We start from the raw sequence: 19,785 nt of genomic DNA on the forward strand, positions 1-19,785 counted from the left end.
TAGTTGATCTCTCAGCAACCTCTTGTAGCTATTCCAGTGGCGATGCCCGAGCTCAGGTACATGATTCCCTCCCACTGGTATTGAAGCCACCGCCTCCTCCTTGCCTTCCCAGCCTCAGTTCCCCCTAATGGTCCTTCACCTTCCAAGGCAGGTGGTCCCTTTCCCTCTGTCTTGGCTCCCATCATCTCTAGCATGGCAGTGGGCACTGTCTTCTGCTCTAGCCTCCCACGGCTTGACATGTCAACCATGCTGAAGTATTTTCAGTGCCTTAAGTCACAAGTTCTCGGTTGCTTAGGTGCTGCCTCTGGGAGGCCCTCCCTGGTTGCCCTAGTCTAGGCCAGGTTCCTTTCCAGTGTGTTTCTTTCTTTCTTTTTTTTTTAAGCAGAGGGAGAAGCAGGCTCCATGCAAGGAGCCCGATGTGGGACTCGATCTCAGGACCCCAGGATCACGATCTGAACCAAAGGCAGATGCTCAACCACTGAGCCACCCAGGTGCCTCTCCAGTGTGTTTCTTTTTAGCACCAGGGACGATGTTATCATTGACTCTTGGAATTGATGGCTCGTTTGTTCTCTGAATGCACTGTAACCTCCCTGGGGGAACTATATCTCATTCACCCCAGTGTCTCTGTACACATTTGCTGAAGGCCTACTATGTGCCAGGTGCTGTGTTAGGTACTGTGACTCATTTAATAGTGGGTCAAAGTGCCATGACACAGGCTCTCGTGGTGCTTACAAATGTGAGGGAGAGACAGATATTAATAAAGTCTTCTATAAATGATGCATAATTTCAAATTTCTACTGGAAAGGCAAGAAGTGGGATCATATAATAAAGTGACTGAGGCTGGGTGTCAGGGAAGGCTCCTCTGAGGAAGCCACGCTTTGGCAGAGATCTGAAGTAGAAGTTGACCAAGGGAATGGCCAGGGAGCATACCAGACAGGAGGAACCACTTGTGCAAAGGCCCTGTGGCAGAAGGGCAACTGGTATATTTAAGAGTCTGAGAGAGGGACTGGATGGCCGGAGTTTAGAGGGAGAGGACTGGAGGAATGAAGTAGGGCTAGAAGGGTGGGCAGCTCCTAGAGCACCAGTATCTTATAGGTCATTTGAAAGGTTTCTGTCTATATCCTAAGAATAATGGGAAGCCATGGATATGCTTTATGCACACCACGAATGCACTGACATTCAGGAAAGACTGCTCTGGTTGTACAGCATAAACAGATCAGTGAGGGGACCAAAATGGGGTGCCAGAGGACACTGAATAGTTGCTTTAAACATTCCCGAATGGGGACGCCAGGGTGGCTCAGCAGTTGAGCATCTGCCTTTGGCTCAGGGCATGATCCTGGGATCGAGTCCCACATTGGGCTCCCCACAGGGAGCCTCCTTCTCCCTCTTCCTGTGTCTCTGCCTCTCTGTGTCTCTCATGAATAAATAAATAAAATCTTTTAAAAAAATAATAAACATTCCCAAATGAATGAATGAACATCATGCAGTTATTCCTTTCACTACTGTTTTCTCTCTCAGGCTGCCAGCCTGTCACGTGACCTTTCTTCTTTCAGTTTTGGGCATTTCCTTTCCCCTGTGTTTTCTGCAGATGAATTTTATAAAACCACCAAAGCCTACATTCTCCTTCGTGATGGAGAGGGAACCACGCGAGCACCTCCCAGGCCTGCAGCCGCCCAGCCTCTGCTGATCAGCTCTTCCTCTGGGCTCCCAGAGGATGCCTCCCCTCCGCCCACAAACAACTCCTGAGCTGGAGGTGACAGGAGAGTGTGGGTGGCTGCCTGGCAGGGCTGTGTCCATGGCAACCGAAGCGCCTGTGGAGCAGAAGGTGGCAGGTGTGCCGGGCGTGGTCCCACCCCTCATGACGGGCTGCTTACGACTCCCATGGGCGCAGCCTGCCCTGCTCTGGTCAGGGTCTGCCCATGACCACCCTGACTCCTCTCTTCCTCTCATCCTGTTGGCTCCACCTTCGACCAATATCCAGAAGCCGACTACTCCTTATCACCTCCTCTGAGCCTCCTGTTGTCCATGCCTTGGTCACCTGTCACTTGGATTACTGCAGGAGCCTTCTGCCCTTTGCTCACTATCCACTGTGTCCTTCCTCCACTCCAAACTATGCAGCACCTCGGGACCTTTCCTGTATGGAAGCCATACTGTCTCCTGTGACCTGGCCCTGCACTCTCTGCTTCATCCTCTCTCTCCCTCCGCTCCTGCACCTTGCTCCAAGCGCACTCTGCAGCCCTCCTGCTGCCTTCAGCAGCCTGGTCTGCTCCTACCTCAGGGCCTTTGTATCTGCTGCTCCTTCTGCCAGAACTCCTCTTTCCTCGGGTATCACGTGGCTCACCTCTCTTCCAGGTCTCCACACAAACATCATCCACTCTGTGAGGTCTTCCCCAAACACTGGGTCTAGACCACCCCCAGCCCTACCCACCCTGCTCCTTCCCTGCTGTATCTTTATTATGTTTTATGTTTCCCTTTTTTGTTGTTGTTGTTGTTGATTGCCTGTCTCCTGCCTCTAAAAAGGAAGCTCCTCGAGGGTGGGATTTCTATGTGTTTGTTCCCCACAGCATCTCCAGTGCCTGGAGGAGGGCACGGCACATGGATGTTTACAGGTAGTATTTGTGGGAGTAGTGACAGGCAATTCCAGAATTAGTCTCCATCATTTATGGGGGATGAGGTGTCCAAGGACCCACAGATCCAAGCAGAACTAGAATGAAACCCAGGCCTCCTGATTCCCACCCTGGGCCCTCCCCACTGCTCTTCTGATCTAAGCCTACTAGACACAGCCCAGTGTGATCCTTCTTCACATGTACTGATCTGCACTTTCTAGATGTGCTTTCTGGACTCAGGCTCAGGGACTCGTCTCAAGGCGATGACTTGCACCTATGCTTAATTCTCCGGCGTTTATCCACTACCCTGGATCTGCTTGGAGTCCCGGTCCTGCCCTTCTCCCCTGCAGCTCCCCAAACTGGCCTGTCCAGCCACTGCCCAAACCCTGGCCATAACAGATAATTATGAGGCAAAGCCTGAGACTAAACTGTTACACCTGGGGGTGCCTGGGTGGCTCAGTCAGTTAAGCATCTGCCTTCTGCCTTCTGCTGGGGTCATGATCCCAGGACCAGGCCCAGGGGCTCAGCAGGGAATCTGCTTCTCCCTCTGCCCCCCCCCCCCCCCGCACCCATCTCTCTCTCCCTTAAATAAATAAAATCTTAAAAAAATTAAACAGTTATACCTGTACCTGTGGGAATCCTTCCATTTCTTTTTTCCACTCAAAGTAGATATGTAGTCAAGCAATGGTCCAAGCATGGAAACAAGGATGAACAAGACATGGCTCCATTTCTCTTTCTTGTGATTGCCTTCCTCTGACTTTAAATATACTTATTATAAATAAACCCTAAAGCCCCTCCCAGCCCATTCTTACCAATGCAATCCAAAATCCAGCCAACTGTCCCATCTCCTCCGCAGGCTAAAACACGGAAGTCTGGAGTATCACGGAAAAAGTTCAATCTGGGAAGTAAAAGGCCAAAATGGTCTTATTGACTAGGTTGTGGCTGACATTTGATACTGTTTGAGTCAGTGTCCCCCCTATTCCCTGGGAGTATGTTACAGCCCTGACTCCTTTTGGGGTTGAAAGGATCACAAGTGTTCTAAAAGTGGAACTTACTAAGGAAGCAGTGCCACTAGAGTACAGAGAAGAATCCCGAGGAGCCATCCTTGTACAAGGAGAAGCTGACTCAACATTCAACACAAACAGAAAATGGCTTTCTAGAAATTCTCCACTATTTGTGCAGAGGAGGCCACAGTGAGCCTCTCTGGGCACCAATACAACTAACCCCCCACGTTCTGACTCTTCCCTGGCTCCCCTGCTCTGTCTTCACAAACTCTCCTTTTAAGTCAGATGCAGTGAACTAGCCAGATCTTCACCCCACTGTCCTGTAAGTCCAGACCTGAGCAGAGGAAGCATCATCTCCCCTCCGAAGCCTTCACCCTTTAGAGCAAGGTTCTTAACCAGGGGCCCGACAAATCTCTAAGGGATCGCTAAACAGAATCCAGAGGACCAAGAACCTGGGAGGAGAAGATGTTACATTCTTCTCTTCTCTCAGCTCTAAGTGAGATTTAGCCTCTCCAATTATGGAATTGGGCAACACATCACAGAGGTATGAACAATTCCTATGACTTTGTTAGAAATCAAAATCACAGGTATTTTCATGTTTTATCACAATTGTGGCAGCTGCCCCATATTATCACTGATGCCCATCACTGCTATTAATTAACAGTAGTTATCAGACCTGCCTCTGGATCTTACCAAACATGGTTAGTAAATCACATACCTTCCTATCTCACAATATTTGTGTTTTTAATATTTTGATAACTATCTTTTCAATATAATTAGTTTCCCTGGTGATCCTATATATTTCCCTTTACACATTGAGAAAAATTCTGAGAAGTGACCCATCAGCTTCATCAAGCTGACAAATGGGTTTCTGGTACAAAAAGGACAAAAATCTCTGCTGTAGAACCAATGTGACCTGTCAACACCCTGGGTTGGGACATAGGAAGCTGAAGCTCTGGGGTTCGCCTTTGTCCAGCCTGGTGGTCTGAGAAGAACCCTGGGGCTTTCTGAGTCACTGATGCACACATGGGCAAAGTAACATTTCCTCCTCTCCTGGACTCTTGCAGAACTCTACTCTCCTATAGGAAGTGAATTCTGAATGGAGATTCCTTTCCACTAGACAGGCTGCCTGGTTATAGACTGAAACAGCAAAGACACTCAGGGCTCAGCAGCCCTGGAAGTAGCCACCAGGCTTGCCCTATAGGACAAAAACAATTTAGGATGAATGAGGCTAAGCTAGAGAATGGCATTCAAGTATCTCAACGCCCTGAAAGAGAGGGGGCTGGGAAAGGTACTTGCAGGTCGCCATTCAGTCACGGGTCCTAACAGGGAAGTAACTGTAATCATGGTGACTTTGATGACACCCACAGCAGCAGAGGTGGGCTCTGTTTTGAACTCAGAGGTCATGGCAGGCGTGCTGGTCGTGCACTCATGCTTCTCTTTTTCACTGGGTCTTGCACCATCGCAGCCATATACATAACGGCTTTGTGTCAAACAACGGACTGGGACATAATGCCTTTTTGTACTCCTTACCACAGTCCCTTCCCCTGCCCCCACCCACCAAAGGTCTTGCTGAACTGAGCCCAGAAACTGAAGATTAGGAGGTTGGGCAAAGTAGATATGTGCTGGGAAGCCCAGCCCAGTGTGCACAGATCTGAAAACCTGGCCTGCAGACAGCCAGGCGCGGGCTGGCCAGCAGATGTCTCTAGCGCACCAGCTCTGTCTGGTAAGAAGCCCAGTCTGGGCGCCTTCCAGCCCCAGGGCTGAAGTGGCCTCTGATTACAGGGACTCACAGCCATCCCATTAATGCTACCACCGGGCCCAGCTCCTCCCACCGGACCGGCAGGCAGGCTGCAGAGGGGCTGCCTGCCTCCTCCCCTCACTCTCCTGCTCTAATAGGCAGTGGAACAGAAGGGCCAGGGGCAGCTTAACAACCTCTAAATTGGATAATCCTGGAAAAAAAAAAGTGATGTCATTAAATAACCAATTGCCTCCAACCTAAAATGCTCCCCAACAGAACACGAAGCAGAACTCTGAGTCAGCTGTTATAGATTTCCGAACTGCTGACAGCGATAGGAAGACTCTTTCCTGCTCTCTGATGACTCAGTATAAAGACACCGGCTAATACAGCCTTGCAGACAAGTTCACATAATTTACCAGCCCGCTCTTCCTGTCAATCAAACGGATGGCACATATGTGTTTTTTCTCTTTTACAAAAAAACGACAACTTTTTCCGGGGTGAGATCCAGGAGACTACTTCCCAGAGTTAGCCACAAGGGGTGTTCTTGAATATCTCCAGGAGCGAGTAAGAGTAGATGTGAGGAAAAGAAGACAGAGAGAGTAAAATGGCAGGAAGGATAAGTCCATAGATGAAAGAGACAAGAAGGGTGACCAATGAAAGGTTATCTTCTTCAGATAAAAGTGGCAGGAGGAGAGATAAGTAACGATTATTTCTCCATACCCTGGAGTAGGACCCCCATTGTCCAGGTTGAAAACTTGTTTGGGGTTGAGCAGATAGTGGAATTTCCGAAGAATTCTATGGGAAAAAAAAAAGGAAGAGGGAGAGAAAGAGACAGAGAAGGAGAATGTCATTGTGAGAAGTCACAGTAGGACAAACCCCTCTGGAGCCCGCCAGTGGTGGGAATCTGGGTCCCTTTAAAACCAAGAGGGGAAAAGACTGCACACAGGCCCTGCAGACCTAAAGTCCTGGGTCCAGTTGGCATCATTCACACCCTCATGCCCTGGCTCAAGGCCTCCCCACCATCCAAGACCATAGAATTCAACCCCAGGACTCTCCTCCCTTGCAGAGAATAAAGCTTCTATTCTCCTACAGCTTTGTCCTTCTCCTAAACGTTCCATGTTCTAAGTAGTATGATTCTGCTCTTTGTGGACTATACAAAGGTATCAAGGAACCCTCTATGGAAAGACCCACTAAATCCTGGGATCAGGAGGTAATTGCAGGAGGTGGGGCTGGACAGGGGAAGGCTGGGGGCAGTGACCACCTCTAGGCTTGATTTCAAGGTTCTGGCTTGAGGCTCATCAGGTCAGTTCATGAGGGGCACCCTGCCCCTTGGATAAGGGTTGGTTGGGGGTGGGTGTCTCATAGTTCTCGCTTTGACCCTACTTATTATTTTGTAAATCTGGATTCCAGAATACTGCATTGTCTGTCCGTTACCCTGAGCTGAACAGGATGGGGAGGCAGAGCTGCTTCACCAGTTCTCCCTCTCTCCTCCCACTCCCCCACTGTTTCCAGGAGACTGGGCATTTCCTTCACTGATGAAGTAGTGCCCTGCTTTTTCAGGAGCTGGGCAGGCCAGGAGGTCCCAATCAGATGAGTCCTGCCAGACCTCATAAATCAAGAAAGGATGTTCGAGGCTGGGAAAGAAATTGGCGTCTCAGAACCTGGTCCAACCTTGGGAGCCATAATAGATGGGCCCTGGGCTAAGTATGTGTATGCTTTAATCCTCACAATGGAGCTATGAGAGGAGCAAAGGAAACCACAGCACAAGGATGTTAAGCAGTCTGTAGAACCAGGTCATAAAGTGGTAAGGGGGTAGGGCTGGGCTGGAACCCAGATCTGCCTATCTCTGCTGTCCACCCTGTGGAGGGGAAGAAAAAACCTGACTAAACTTGTCTCAGCCTCTTCATTTTGAAAAAGAAAAGAACATACCTTTCTCCTTGTCTCCCTCCACTCTTGGGGTTCACCAAGACCAGCAGGGGGTGGGTACCCGGGGTGGGGATGATCTTATACTTAAAAGGTAAAAGAAGAGTCTGGAATCAGAGATGGTACCATAGCTTCAAATCAAATCATTCAACAATGGTATGGTATTGCAGCTATAAGCACAAGATTATATATATATATAATTTTTTAAAGTAAGCACAAAACCCACCACCGGGCTTGAACTCATGATCCCTGAGATCAAGAGTCGCATGTTCACACACTGAGCCGGCCAGGCATCCACTATAAGCACAAGATTATGCTTTGTGAGGATACAACTGAATATACTTTTGGAAGTTATGGTCTTCAGGTCATATATGTGAATAAAATAATACTCATGGAGCTAACCAGCACTTCCACAGCACCTTCTAAATCCACATTTCCAGCCCTAGTTTTTCTCTTGAGCCCTGGTTCCACATTCTCACTGTTCAGTGGATACCTTCAACCAGACATCTTACCATCACTGTAAACTCACATGCCCAAACCTGACCCCTTCTGTCCCCACAGAACTGGTCTTCTGTCCTGGTTCACTGCTTCTCTTAAACACACTATTATCATTTGGCTAGTCATCTAGGGAAGACCCCGTCCTGCCAAATATCTCCCTGGATGTCCCTTTATCTCTGGCACTTGCCATGGTACCCACAGCACTCGGGCCTTTCCCGCCTCGGTTAAGGCCTGTGTGCAGTTCCTTCCCAGGACATCAGTCATGCCACTTCCACTTAGAAACCTTTAATGACACCTTGTTGCCCAGAGGATAAATCTAAATCTCCTAACCTGGCTTCCAAGGCATTTTAGCGTAGCCTCAATCTCTGGTTGCCTCTTAAATGCTATCCCTGTGGCAGTCCCAGCCAAGCCTGGTTCCAACCCTCCACTGAGTGTGTCCCCTGCCTTTCCACCCTGGGAAACTGCTCACAGTGGTTTCTTGTCCTCCTTTATGCCCCGAAGAGTCCACTTTCTTCTCTGTAATCTCTTAAAAAGGATGTCTCATTTTCAGGGCCCAACTCAAGACCTACCTCCTCTAAGCTTTCCCTGGGTCATTGCAACTGAAACCATTGCACGTAAAGTATGGAATATCTTCTGGGTTTCTTTTGTTGTCCATTCATGTGGATTTTGTTTTATGTTTTCTTAGGTAAATGTCTCAAAATATCAATTGGATTTTAGGTGCCCCAGGAGCAGGGCAGGTGTGCGTATAACCCTCCTATCCAATGCCCCATGACACCAGATATAGGAGTGGGTACTTAAGAAACACTTGTGAATCCAGCTGAAGGACAGGCCAATATGGAGATGCAGCTGTATTCCATATTCAATATATGATGCCTGCCTTTCCAGATCTCAAGCTAAAATTTCAGCAAACACAGCACCATGTTGTTTGAATAGAACAGCAGCATTCTTTATGATTTTTTAAAGAATTTTTCTCATCTGCACAGGGTGACTGACTGTGTGACACCCAGAAGCACCTTGGAGCCTGAGGGGTAATTCTTTACCTCTGGGAATGATAATAAAAATATTTAACAATCCATTTGGCATGAGCACACTCCCAATCAAAATAGATGCAGGACAGCCAGATGGACGAGAGCTATAAACAACAGGTATACCTGCATCGTGCGCGCGTGTGTGTGTGCGCGCGTGTGCTACACCTGACTTTTTGCCTCTATAGGTGTCTAGAGCTTTTTCATATTACTATGATTTCTCCATCATTATTGCTTATGTTTTAATTTTCAAGACACACGAATCTGCATATTCTCATTTAATCTTAGAGCACCTCTGGTAGGTGGGCAGTGCAGGGATTGTGATACTCCTCATGTTTTCAAACAAGAAAACATGAGGATCAGAGGCAGAGGAGGAGACTCTAGTTCTCTATTTCCTTTTCTAATACTCTTATTTGGTGAACTCAAGTGAAAAAATGAATGGTTAAGGGGTGCCTGGGTGGCTCGGCTGGTTAAGCGTGTGACTTCAGCTCAGGTCATGATCTCAGGATCCTGGGACTGGGCCTCGAGTGGAGCCCTGCATCAGGCTCCTTGCTTGGTGGGGAGTATATCATTCCTCTCCCTCTTCCTCTGTACCTCCCCCTCCACCCCGCTCATGCTCTGTCTCTCAAATAAATAAGATCTTTAAAAAAATTCTTAAGTATACATTCCTAAGTAGACATTTAAGGATGAAGAAGAACTTTTGGATCTGGCTAATTTTGTTTTGGCAGATCGCATTCTAGAGACAGCCTGATAGTCTTGGAAAAACCGTTGTATATTTTCAGTAAGTTTTATATAATTTGTTCCTAAAAGGGTGATAAAGTTAACTTGACCAGCAATGGATCAGCCAACCTCCCATTTCACCACTTGCCAACAGTGTAGTGGTCAAAGATAATTCCACAAGTTGGAAATAAAGTGTCCCTCTTGTGTGATGTAATTATATAATCGATCATATGAGAAAGCAAATGTTGAGATCTATTTCTCTAGAACCCAAACCCTGTCCTCCCTGCAGGCTTGGACACACTTAGAATGAGAAACCAGACTTAGGGCTTGCTGAGGTACCTGCATTACAAGTTCACCCTTGGCTGATGTGCTGCCATCAGACTTTCCACCTTGCCTGTCCTGTGACAAGAGAGGAAAGACAAACATATATTTTTAAATGCCGTAATTAAAAAAAGAGAGAAGATCAGAAGAAAAACAAAGAGTTAATATAAAGAAAGACAATACAAAACCAGTGTAGAGTGGGGAAGAGTTTTTTAAAATGGGGCTTTGAGCCTAAAAACAAAACAAAACAAAACAAAACAAAAACCCATGCTCTCCTCTGGGTTTCTCTAGGACTCCCCAGGCCTCTGTCATTATTTGCTCTGACTTTAACTTCAAGCCCCTGGAACAGATCTAGTGAGAAGAAATTCTGAAATTGGCAGAAATCTACTTTGTTGATTTAGAAGCTAGAACTGGGGGAAGCATGGTCTTAGATCTGGCTTTTCTGGTAAGCACTGTCTAAAGGATCTGATAGTGAGTAAGTCATTTTTCTTGGTTTTGTTTGTTCTATTTTGTTTCCATATTTATTTTTAAATTTTTATTTCATATAATATGGCAAAATTTTTATTTCATATAATATGGCTCAAATCTCAATCTCCAGCTTGATGAATATATATATATATATACCCTTATAACTATGGTCTCTTCAAGTACATAACTCCTGGCTTTTGAATTTCACAAGTGAAATCATAGGGAATGTCTTTTTTTTTTTTTTTTTTTCTGAGTCTTGCCTCTTTTGTTCAGCATTGTGTCTTTGAGGCTGTCCATGCTTTTTTGGCTGAGCATGGCTCTTTCCCACTGCAATGTAGTATTCCATTGCATGGAGATGCCTCAAACCCCTGCTGTCAGCAGTTATTTAATTTAGTTGGTTTCTAGTTTTTGACTGTTCTGAACAAAACCAATATGAGCATTCTTATGCAGGTCTTTTGGTAAAAAAGTGCTCATATTTCTCAGGCAGATACACAGAAGAGCATATTGGGTCACAGAATGAGTGTATTTCCGACCCAGTAGATACTGCCAACTGGTTTTCCAAAGTAGTGTTTTTCCTTCAATTTTTTTCATGACAAAAAAGTAGCTGGTCAAGTCAAGGGTGAGATAGGAGAGATCAATGGGACTTGGCCACATCTTGGAGACAGAAGGGGACAGTTAAGGTGTTTGGTATTTGGTCAGAGGCGTCTCCAACACAAGAGGCAAAAAGTTTCAGTTGGAGATAAAGGGATTTTAATTTTCCTGCTTTCATCTCCAAACAGGGTGGGGACACCTAGGTGGGAATCCCCAAGGCAGAGAGAGGTTCATGTTTAGACAGAAGAGGCAGGCTGATAGGGACAAGGGAGGCCCAGGAGGCCTAGCCACATGCAGGTGGTGACAAATTCCTGCAGCTGTGCTCCGTTGGCAAGGTGCCTAGGAGGAAGGTACCTGCTTTCCTCAATGGGCCATTTCAGAGCATGCTAGGTGGCCAGCAGGGGGGGCCAGTCAGAGGAGTTTTTCTCACAATCTGATGAGTGCGGGAACCTTTCAAACTTGCAGTGAAAACACAAACCCTAGGAGTTGTGAGGAGGCCCTAGGAGTTGTGAGGAGTCCCACAGAGGGAGGGATGTGAGCCTCTGAATGCTGCCTACATCTGAAACGTGAACCCGGAGAGACCAGAGCCCCAGAGTCTTCTGGATGGCAGCACTTACCCTGGTCACAGGGCATATTGAAGTAGGCAGCAAAATATGATCTCTCAGTTCCCCACCATCACACAATGTTGATAATTCACATTTGCGGTGAAACTAGAGGAAAAATGAAGATGACAGTGAGTGAAACTGACCAAGGCAATGTCAGGTGTGAGGGTTCAGAGGTTTGCTGGGGAGGCAACTGTGCAATGCTCCCCCAAATTCTTATGCACTGCTGGCTTTGGCAGTACAGGTGCATGTGTGTATGTGTGTGTGTGAGTGTGTGCGTACGCATGAGCACATGTGGTCAGGGGCTCCACGTTGGCTGCAGGCAGAGAAAGGAGACAGAGTGCTGTCCACAACTGCTGGAGTGAAATGGTCAATGGGCAGGCCTGGGTCCCTGCAGCGTGGCACCGCCATGTGGATTCCAGAAACCCCTTTGGACATTTGCTCCCTAGGCTCTGAGACTCTGTAAGGAAGGAGATCTTGTTGAACAAACTTGCAAGAGGCTGGAAGTAAAGTCCAAAACTCCACCTGTGCATTCTAAGAGATCTGATCTCCACAGTCTGATGTGGAGACACATCCTTTTTGAGGCTGATACCTGGTTGAGGGGACAAGACATGACACAGAGTTTGCTTTGGCAGGCAGGATGGGCAGCTTCAGGTGTCCTGGGGGGGACGTGGACCTTTGTTGTGGTGACAGCGGCAGATGCAGGCCTCTGGCCCCGGTAGTGGGGCTGCTGTAAGGGGTGTGCCTTCTGCTGATGCCTTGAGGAACAAGGGCTCTGGTGTCTAATTCTGCTCCTACTCTGTGCCCTTGGCCCCAGATGACACCCAGGTGGAAAAGTTACTGGTCTGGCTTGCTGCTCACAGCTGCCTGGCCACACAGGCAGTGGACTGGTCTGCTTCTTTTCCAGCAGCTCTCACTCCCCGGGATCCGGGGCTGCCCTCCCTCTGGACGGCCTGGAGATTCACTGGAGCCACCATTAGAGCACTCAATGGGGGCTCTGTGTCCCCCAGTCTTGCTCCCTGAGCTCTGCTCACGCCCTCTGCCAGGATGTCCACTGCTCCCTGGCTGCAGCTTGGGCAAAAACACACTGAAAAGAAAGAGGGCCACCCTGCGCGCCAACCCACCGTCATCCGGCACCACACGCAGTGCCGCGCGGTGACGCTCTGGTAGCACTTGATACTTTTGTGGCACCGGTCACACTTGACGGAAGAGTTCCCTTCTACCCACGCGTGCTGCATCACCTGCAGGAGGGAAGGGAAGGATGCCAGGGAAGGCTGCAGAGCCACAGCCCAGGGCCCAGGGCCCTGGGAGGAGAAAGGTCTGGGAGGAGCACAGGGTTGGGGGGGTACAGAGGGGCCGCTTTCTGTTCAGAGGATGTACTTAGTGGGCACGGGGCTGCTTTGCTGAATTGCACTGACTTGGTCCCTCCCTGCCTAACCACCATCACGCTAATCAAAGTAGACGAAAAGCCACTAGGCCTGCACTTTGAATAGCTCATTCACCCTGGCAAGCAAGCCTCTGAACAGCATCTTGTCTGGCAGTCCATCTGTCTGTCTTGCAGAACTCCTTGCAGAGTGATGTGCTTGTGTGCGCCCTCTTCTGGAAGGCAGCGCGATGCAGGGAAGCACTAGAGGGCTTGGGACCGGGACAGAGCTGGTTGGAGTCACTGATCTTCCACTTTGCAGCAGGGTGACCTTGCCAGTTCCTGGACCTCTCTAAGTCTCAGGTCCCTCATCTGTAGAAATTGGCATGATAAGCCCCACCTCTGGGTTTTCGGGGAGGATTAAAAAAGATAGTGCCCTTTGAAGAGCCTCTCTGGCACAGTTCTAGCCCTTGAGAGGTGTCCACTGAGAGATAACTCCCTTTCCCCTCCCGTCTTCTATAGACCAGTGGCTCTCAGCCTGTTAGAACCACCTGGGAACTTCTAGAAGTCTTAATGCCCAGCCCTCACTCCAGACCAGATGAACCAGTATCTGGAGACAGGATTCATCATTAGTTTATTTTAAAGCACTCTGTATGATTATGATTATAATGTGCAGCTAAAGTTGAGAAGCATTCTAGAAGGAAAACAGAACAAAAATCCAAAGAAATTAGTGTGGTTCAGCAGCCAGTGGCTTGCATATCTGTTTCCTGGAGGGCTGGCTGTACCTGCTCCTAACCCGGAAATGCCACCAGGACAACCCAGGAATTTGAGAAGCAGGTGGGAAAATCAGTGTGTGTGTGTGTGTGTGTGTGTGTGTGTGTAAGTGGAGCCAAACTGCCCCATGACACCAAATTCTGGGAGCCTAAGCCCTCAGTTAGGTCCATCTAGGATTTCTACAGAACTTCTCAAAATTTTCTAGCAGGGCACTCCAAACAACAGAATAAAGAGAATATGGACTCCACAGGAATGTGAGGACATAGCCTGAAGTGCCTACTCCAAACACAATATTAAAAACACATCAGATATTTGCATGATACCATCCTTATCTGTATTACATAAAAGTTTTTAAATTACTTATCAATTAAGTTACTATGCCCTCCCCACTAAAGTTTTTTTTGGTAAAACTGTTGCTCTAGAAGATGTGTCATGTTTATTTTGCAGCTTCTCACCTTCTGCTGCACATCCCCGCTGGTATAAAATACCCCGTTTGGTGATCAACCTGTCATCTATACGGTTGTACTGAATTTGCTCTGAGATTCTGGTTATCTCCATTTTGCAGAGATAAAAATGAAGCTTCAGAGAGGTTAAGTGACCAGCCCTGGGTTCCAAGGCTGGTAAGTGGCCAAGTAGGGACTCATGGCCAGGTCTTCTGACTCCAAGTCCATGGCTGTGTCCCACCACCACGTTGCCTTCTCCATCCTCTTCTGATCCCAGAAGAGGATGGTGAAGGACCTGGGTTGCCCCTGGAGATTCAGAAGGTTGTGAATGTGCCCTACTGGCCCGTCAGTGGCCTTCCTCTGTTGTGTGTGTGCAAGTGGCCAGAGTGTAGGTTTAGGGCCTGAGCCCAGGAGGTACACGGTGCATCCTGGTGAAAGGTATGGACATGAAAAGAGGTGTGTATGGGCGTGCTGCAGGAGTAGACAAGGGACCATGCGGTGTCTCATGGGGCATGCATGTGTGTTGTGGAGGTGCCCTTCTTTCTCAGGAGTCCTTTTGTGGAGAGCTGGATGCTACTTCCTGCTGCTAATCATCTCCTGACTCAGGTTGAATGGACTCTTCCCTCTGCAGGATCTAAGAGTGTCCTTTCCCTGCTAAATGTAAGGAGAGTCTACTTCCAGACTCTATAAATGGCATCACCCAATGGCTAAGTTCAAAACCAGGGAGCCATTCCTGACCTGTTCCTCGCTCTCATCCCCTATGTCCCCATCGCCAAGTACTGGTGGTGCTACCTCTAAATTATGTCTCAAACTCTCCCTTCATCTCCTCTACCTCAGCCAGAATGACAATCAAAATATGCGACAACCAGCAGGCCAGGGGACCCTCAGTAGAGACAGCCACCATGGTGCTATAGTGTGAACATTAGTGTATTGAGTGTAGCAAGTGCAGACCCCACCCCAGGCCGGCCCTCAACAAGGCACTGCCTCTTGCCTAAACTGTTGGAGGAGCTCTGTGGCCCCCTCTGATCATTCTCCTGCCCCATGGTCAGAGGAGTTAACCTGATTCACAAACCCAGTCATCACATCATGTGCTTAAAGCTCTTCAGAGGCCTCTTTGCTATGTAGGGGGTCCCCTTCTGACTCCAGAGCTGGCCTTGTGACAACTTCCCCAGGCTGGACCTAGCACTTTCAGAGAACATCACCTGTCACTTCCCTCTAAGCATCTTCTGTCCCAGTCACACCAACCTAAGTACAGATCCTCGAATACACCATGTCTCTGCCTTGCGCTCAAGGCTGCTTCTGCCTGGGGTGCCCTGGCCTCCTTGATGCCTTGTGAAGTCCTCCTGATTTGGATTCAAGACAAAACTCAAATGCCACTTCCTATGTGGAACCTTCCCTGGCCTCCTCCTTGGTGCCTCCACTCTGTCCCACATAGCCCTCTTGTCATCATACATCTCACTTTGTATGTAGTATTGCTTTGTCTGTCTCTCTCCCAAGAGACTGCACAGTTCTGGAACAGGCTGGGGACCATCTTGTAACTTGCATACCCCCTAACACAGTGCTTGGCACACAGTGGGCACCAGGGTGATGCTGATGGATTGATGGATGAACGGGATGATTTAAAGGGGGTCCTTGAGGCAGAGAAGGGACTGGATAAAACTTTCTGCCCAGGAATCTGTGGTGATGGACATGTTGCCTGGGATGCTGCATGCAGTAGACCATGGCAAGAGGTAGCACTAACCTCACCGCCCCTTTTGGTTTTTGAGCATGTTTTGACACATCCAGGAATGTTTTTGGATACACAGCGTTCATGGACAGTATATTTGCAGTCTGGAAAAACAAAAAAAAAAGGAAAGTGCTTTTAAGTCGCCTCCCAGGTTGGTCCAGCCATCCGCCCACCTCCACTCCAGCTGAGTCCCATGCCTCCCTCTGAGAGGCCAGTCAGAGGCAAGGGACATACGGAGCTGGCTTTCCTAGTGGAAATTTAAAATAGTCAACAGTTGCTCAGTGAGAAGACAGTCCTCGCTTCTCTCCCAGACATGGTTTTATACCTTCTCCCCCACCACACTGCTTTCCACCGAGGAGCACAAGTGCAGGAAGAAAACATCCCCAGAAAAGCATTTTCTGCTTAAAGGAAACATGAGGAGTCCTCCTCTTATATGCCCATGCCATGCAGAAAAGAGGAGGAGGAAACAGAACGACTGGGGGTGTTGCTCACTTGGGAGGCAGGCAGGCCTGGGCCTGAACTCTGGCTCTGCCATAACCTTGGGTAGCTTTCCTCGCTTCTCTGAAATTCAGGGTCTTCTATAAAATTCCGGATAAACTTGCCTCTCTTTCTGTTTGCAAGGCTTTCACAGCATTAGATGAGATCATCTGTAGACAGCACTCACTGTGTCTCTGTGTCCAAACAGCTATTCCACACGTGATCATTGTGGCTGTTACCACTTCTTGCTACCATGCGAACAGCAGAGGCCCACAGGCCTGGAACCCACTAGGAATGAGACTGGGCTGTTCTCTAAGAAGAGTGTGGGAGCTGGAGGTGACTGGGTGCTAGAAGGACTGGTGGCCCCTGCACTAGCCCACTGATGCTGGCTCTTGGCATACTGGGGGTCCAGCTCTGCCAAGGTGACTTTTGTGGCCAGGTCACGTGCTGCCTAGCTCATGTGAGCATGCTCAGATGAAATGGTTCTGCAGCCTGAACCTCACCCAAGGGCTCTCCTATAGTAGTAGTTTGCTGGGGCTCCAGTGAGTCCAGGCGGAGTGTCTGCTGCCTATATGGTAAGGTGGCTGGCAGGACTCTGCATCGCAGGCCCTGGGCGCTATAAAGCCTTTGTGCTGTAGTCTCTCCCCCTCTCTCCTCCTCCCGTCTCCACTCTCCTTCCAACATCACCCCTTCTCCTTCCTTCCCCTCCATCTTTCTCCCGTGGTCCTCCTTTCTCTGTTCTCCTTCCCTCCTTTCTCACCTGTTTTTTTTTTTTTCCTCCTTTCCTGTCTGACTTTACTAAATGGATTACAAAGAGAAACAAATGGAGGGTTTTAAATTCCATTGTGCTTACACAATAGTTTTATATTGTTTATTAATAACCAACACCTGGCTTCAGCAAAATAAACATTTGCTAGCAAGACCCAATTAAAATTAGCATGAGATGTTTTATTTATTTTAATTTTAATTTTTTTAAAGATTTTATTTATTTATTCATGAGAGACACACAGAAAGAGAGGCAGAGACACAGGCAGAGGGAGAAGCAGGCCCCATGCAGGGAGCCCGATGTGGGACTCGATCTCGGGACTCCAGGATCACGCCATGGGCTGAAGGCAGGTGCTAAACTGCTGAGCCACCCAGGGATCCCCATCATGAGATGTTTTAAAATCATGTGTGACCATTAACAATTTGTTTCTAGGGCTCTAGGGCCCATGGCAGGATTCCGACAACAGGACAGTGTCCATTTGACTGGGGCAAAACAAAAGTAGGACAGAGAGCTCTTGCTTTATTCCCTGCTGTTGGTCCCTCAAACTAGGAAGCAGAAACACCCAACCTCTCCCTCCATATGTGCAGAGCAAGGCGGTTCCTGGGGAAGGGGGGTGAAGGGAGTTTACTCACAAACGCAGCACAGGCCTTGCTTCCGAACACCCATCAGCATAACGTGGCAGAAGTTGCAGTAGGTAGGCTTCTTGAAATGCTTCATGGTCCAGGCGTGCCTCCCATCCCCCTTGGAGCCCTGCAGGGATAAGGGCAATGAGCTGCTGAACGGTAGCCCCCTGCTAGCAGAAGCCAGGGAGCGTCTCCCACAGGTCTCCTCCTTCTTTCGGAAAAGACCTCTCATATACAGAAAACAAAATACTCATTTATTTAACTGTTTTAGGGGTTCCTTTAAAAAAAAAAAAGCACAAATCGAAACAAAGTCCTTTGTTTCTAAAATTAGCAAATATTAAAAACTCAGATATTCCTGAGTGGGAATGTATATACAGGGGATAAAATAAGACCTCTCCTATATGGCTGGCAGAAGGTAAGTCACAAACTTTTAATCTATCTTCTACTATATATCCACCCATCCATCCATCCACCCATCCATCCATCCATCCATCCATCCATCCATCCATTGTCATCATTTTTAACTACTTGTAACTTTTGACTTAAAAATTCCCCTTCTTGGATTCTGTCCTAAAGAAATACATTTTTTACATATTTATTTATTTATTTGTGAAAGAGAGAACATGAGCAGAGGGAGGGGAAGAGGAAGAAGAAGAGAGAGAATCTTTCAGCAGATTCATCCCTGAGCACGGAGTCTGATGTGGGGTTTGATCCCAGAATGCTGAGATCATGACCTGAGCTGAAATCAAAAGCCGGCTGCTTAACCGACTGAGCCACCCAGGCACCTCCCCCCCCACACACAAAGAAATAATATTTGAAAGTAAGATGAACATTTTGGTGCTCTGCCAGATGTTTAAATACACCATTGTTTAAAATAGTGAAAAACTGGAAATATCCTGAAGATCTCAAAGTTATCCAAAGGTTAGTTGTGGTACATCCATATGATTTATTTTTAAGTGACCATCAAAAAGATATTAGTAAGAATATCTATTGGCGTGGGAATGTGCTCACGGTACAATGCTAAGTGATAGCAGTAGATTGCAAATCTGATGATATATTATAGCTTCACTTTTATATAATAAGATCTTGGATGGGAAGAAATGTCACTAAATATTAACAGGGGTTAGCAGCCCTACAGATTTACTTTAATTTCGAATTTCTCCCATCTTTGGTGTTTTCCAAATTTTCTACAGTGAGCATGTGCTGGTTTTATAAGCAAGAAAAAGCAACTTAGCAAAAGCAATGTACTTCCCTCAACTTTCTGTGCACAGATAAAATGGCAAAGAGACAAAGACAGAGAGAGGGTTAAACTACTTCCTCCAGACTTGGCCCGGAAGCCAATTCATCCTATCCAACTAGATGAGCCAAGCCTCACACAATCACACACCTTCCCTGGAATACCAGAACTTCCCACTTCTAGCTCTGGGAGTACAGTGTCACTAGAGGCTGTGGCTGTAGGAACATGCCTCCATGTATGCTGTCCCTAAACTTTTCTAATGGCTTCCATCAAAAGACTAACACCCTTGGGCTGGTCTTACGGGCAATAAGAACTGTGGCAATAAGGTAAGGAGGATTGACAGGTACATAGGGTCCAGCGTGCCGAACTCCCACCCAGTTCCTACTTCTGGGCACCTCTGGCTTGGGCTGCCCACAGCAGCCAGCTCCATTCCTGTGCCCAGATTGTGTTCCTTATGGTCTTTGGAGAAGCCCATCTGTTTTTCCAAATGCTGGTCTCCTCCCTGGGGAAGGCTAAGCATTTTTCTTCTCACCACCTCAAAACCCTACTTCTTTCAAGATCTGAGTTTTACAGAATTAAAATCTTTTTATTTAATGGTTTCCACTTTAGCAAACAGATTTACTAGTTGATTAAATGATTCATGAAAATATTGATTCATCTCTTCATTTGATAAACATCTAACTCAGAGGATTTTTGTAAGAATTAAATGAAATAATGTAAGTAAAGCTTCTAATCTTGGTGCTTACTACATTGTGAATTACAGCTTTTATTAAATTTCTCTCCATGTTAGACACTAGGGAAGGCAAAATAAGCAGAGTGTTTCCTTATGTGTAAGGAGGTAGGTATTCACCCACGCCAGAAATGAAGAAGAGGGGTC

The 19,785-nt window shown here is 47.6% G+C and overlaps 1 protein-coding gene across 7 annotated transcripts in view; it reads right to left on the reverse strand.

Annotated features, from left to right (window-relative positions):
* DGKG (diacylglycerol kinase gamma) overlaps positions 1-19,785 on the reverse strand; it is a 205,568-nt gene that overhangs the window by 108,011 nt on the left and 77,772 nt on the right. For 6 of the 7 annotated variants that reach the window (XR_012021836.1, XR_012021837.1, XR_012021834.1 and 3 more), the window contains 8 exons: positions 17,681-17,798; positions 15,821-15,909; positions 12,624-12,740; positions 11,515-11,607; positions 9,857-9,916; positions 7,281-7,360; positions 6,072-6,146; positions 3,419-3,504 (listed from right to left, as the gene is read on the reverse strand). Coding sequence is in view for 1 of the 7 variants with exons in the window: in XM_072807745.1 (XP_072663846.1) it covers positions 3,419-3,504; positions 6,072-6,146; positions 7,281-7,360; positions 9,857-9,916; positions 11,515-11,607; positions 12,624-12,740; positions 15,821-15,909; positions 17,681-17,798 (718 nt within the window). In the remaining 6 variants the exon portion in view is untranslated. The remainder of the gene's footprint in view (positions 1-3,418; positions 3,505-6,071; positions 6,147-7,280; positions 7,361-9,856; positions 9,917-11,514; positions 11,608-12,623; positions 12,741-15,820; positions 15,910-17,680; positions 17,799-19,785) is intronic. The other variant, XR_012021838.1, reaches the window with a different exon arrangement.

This window comes from Canis lupus, chromosome 31 (assembly GCF_048164855.1).
Source record: "Canis lupus baileyi chromosome 31, mCanLup2.hap1, whole genome shotgun sequence".
Taxonomy (NCBI): domain Eukaryota; kingdom Metazoa; phylum Chordata; class Mammalia; order Carnivora; family Canidae; genus Canis; species Canis lupus.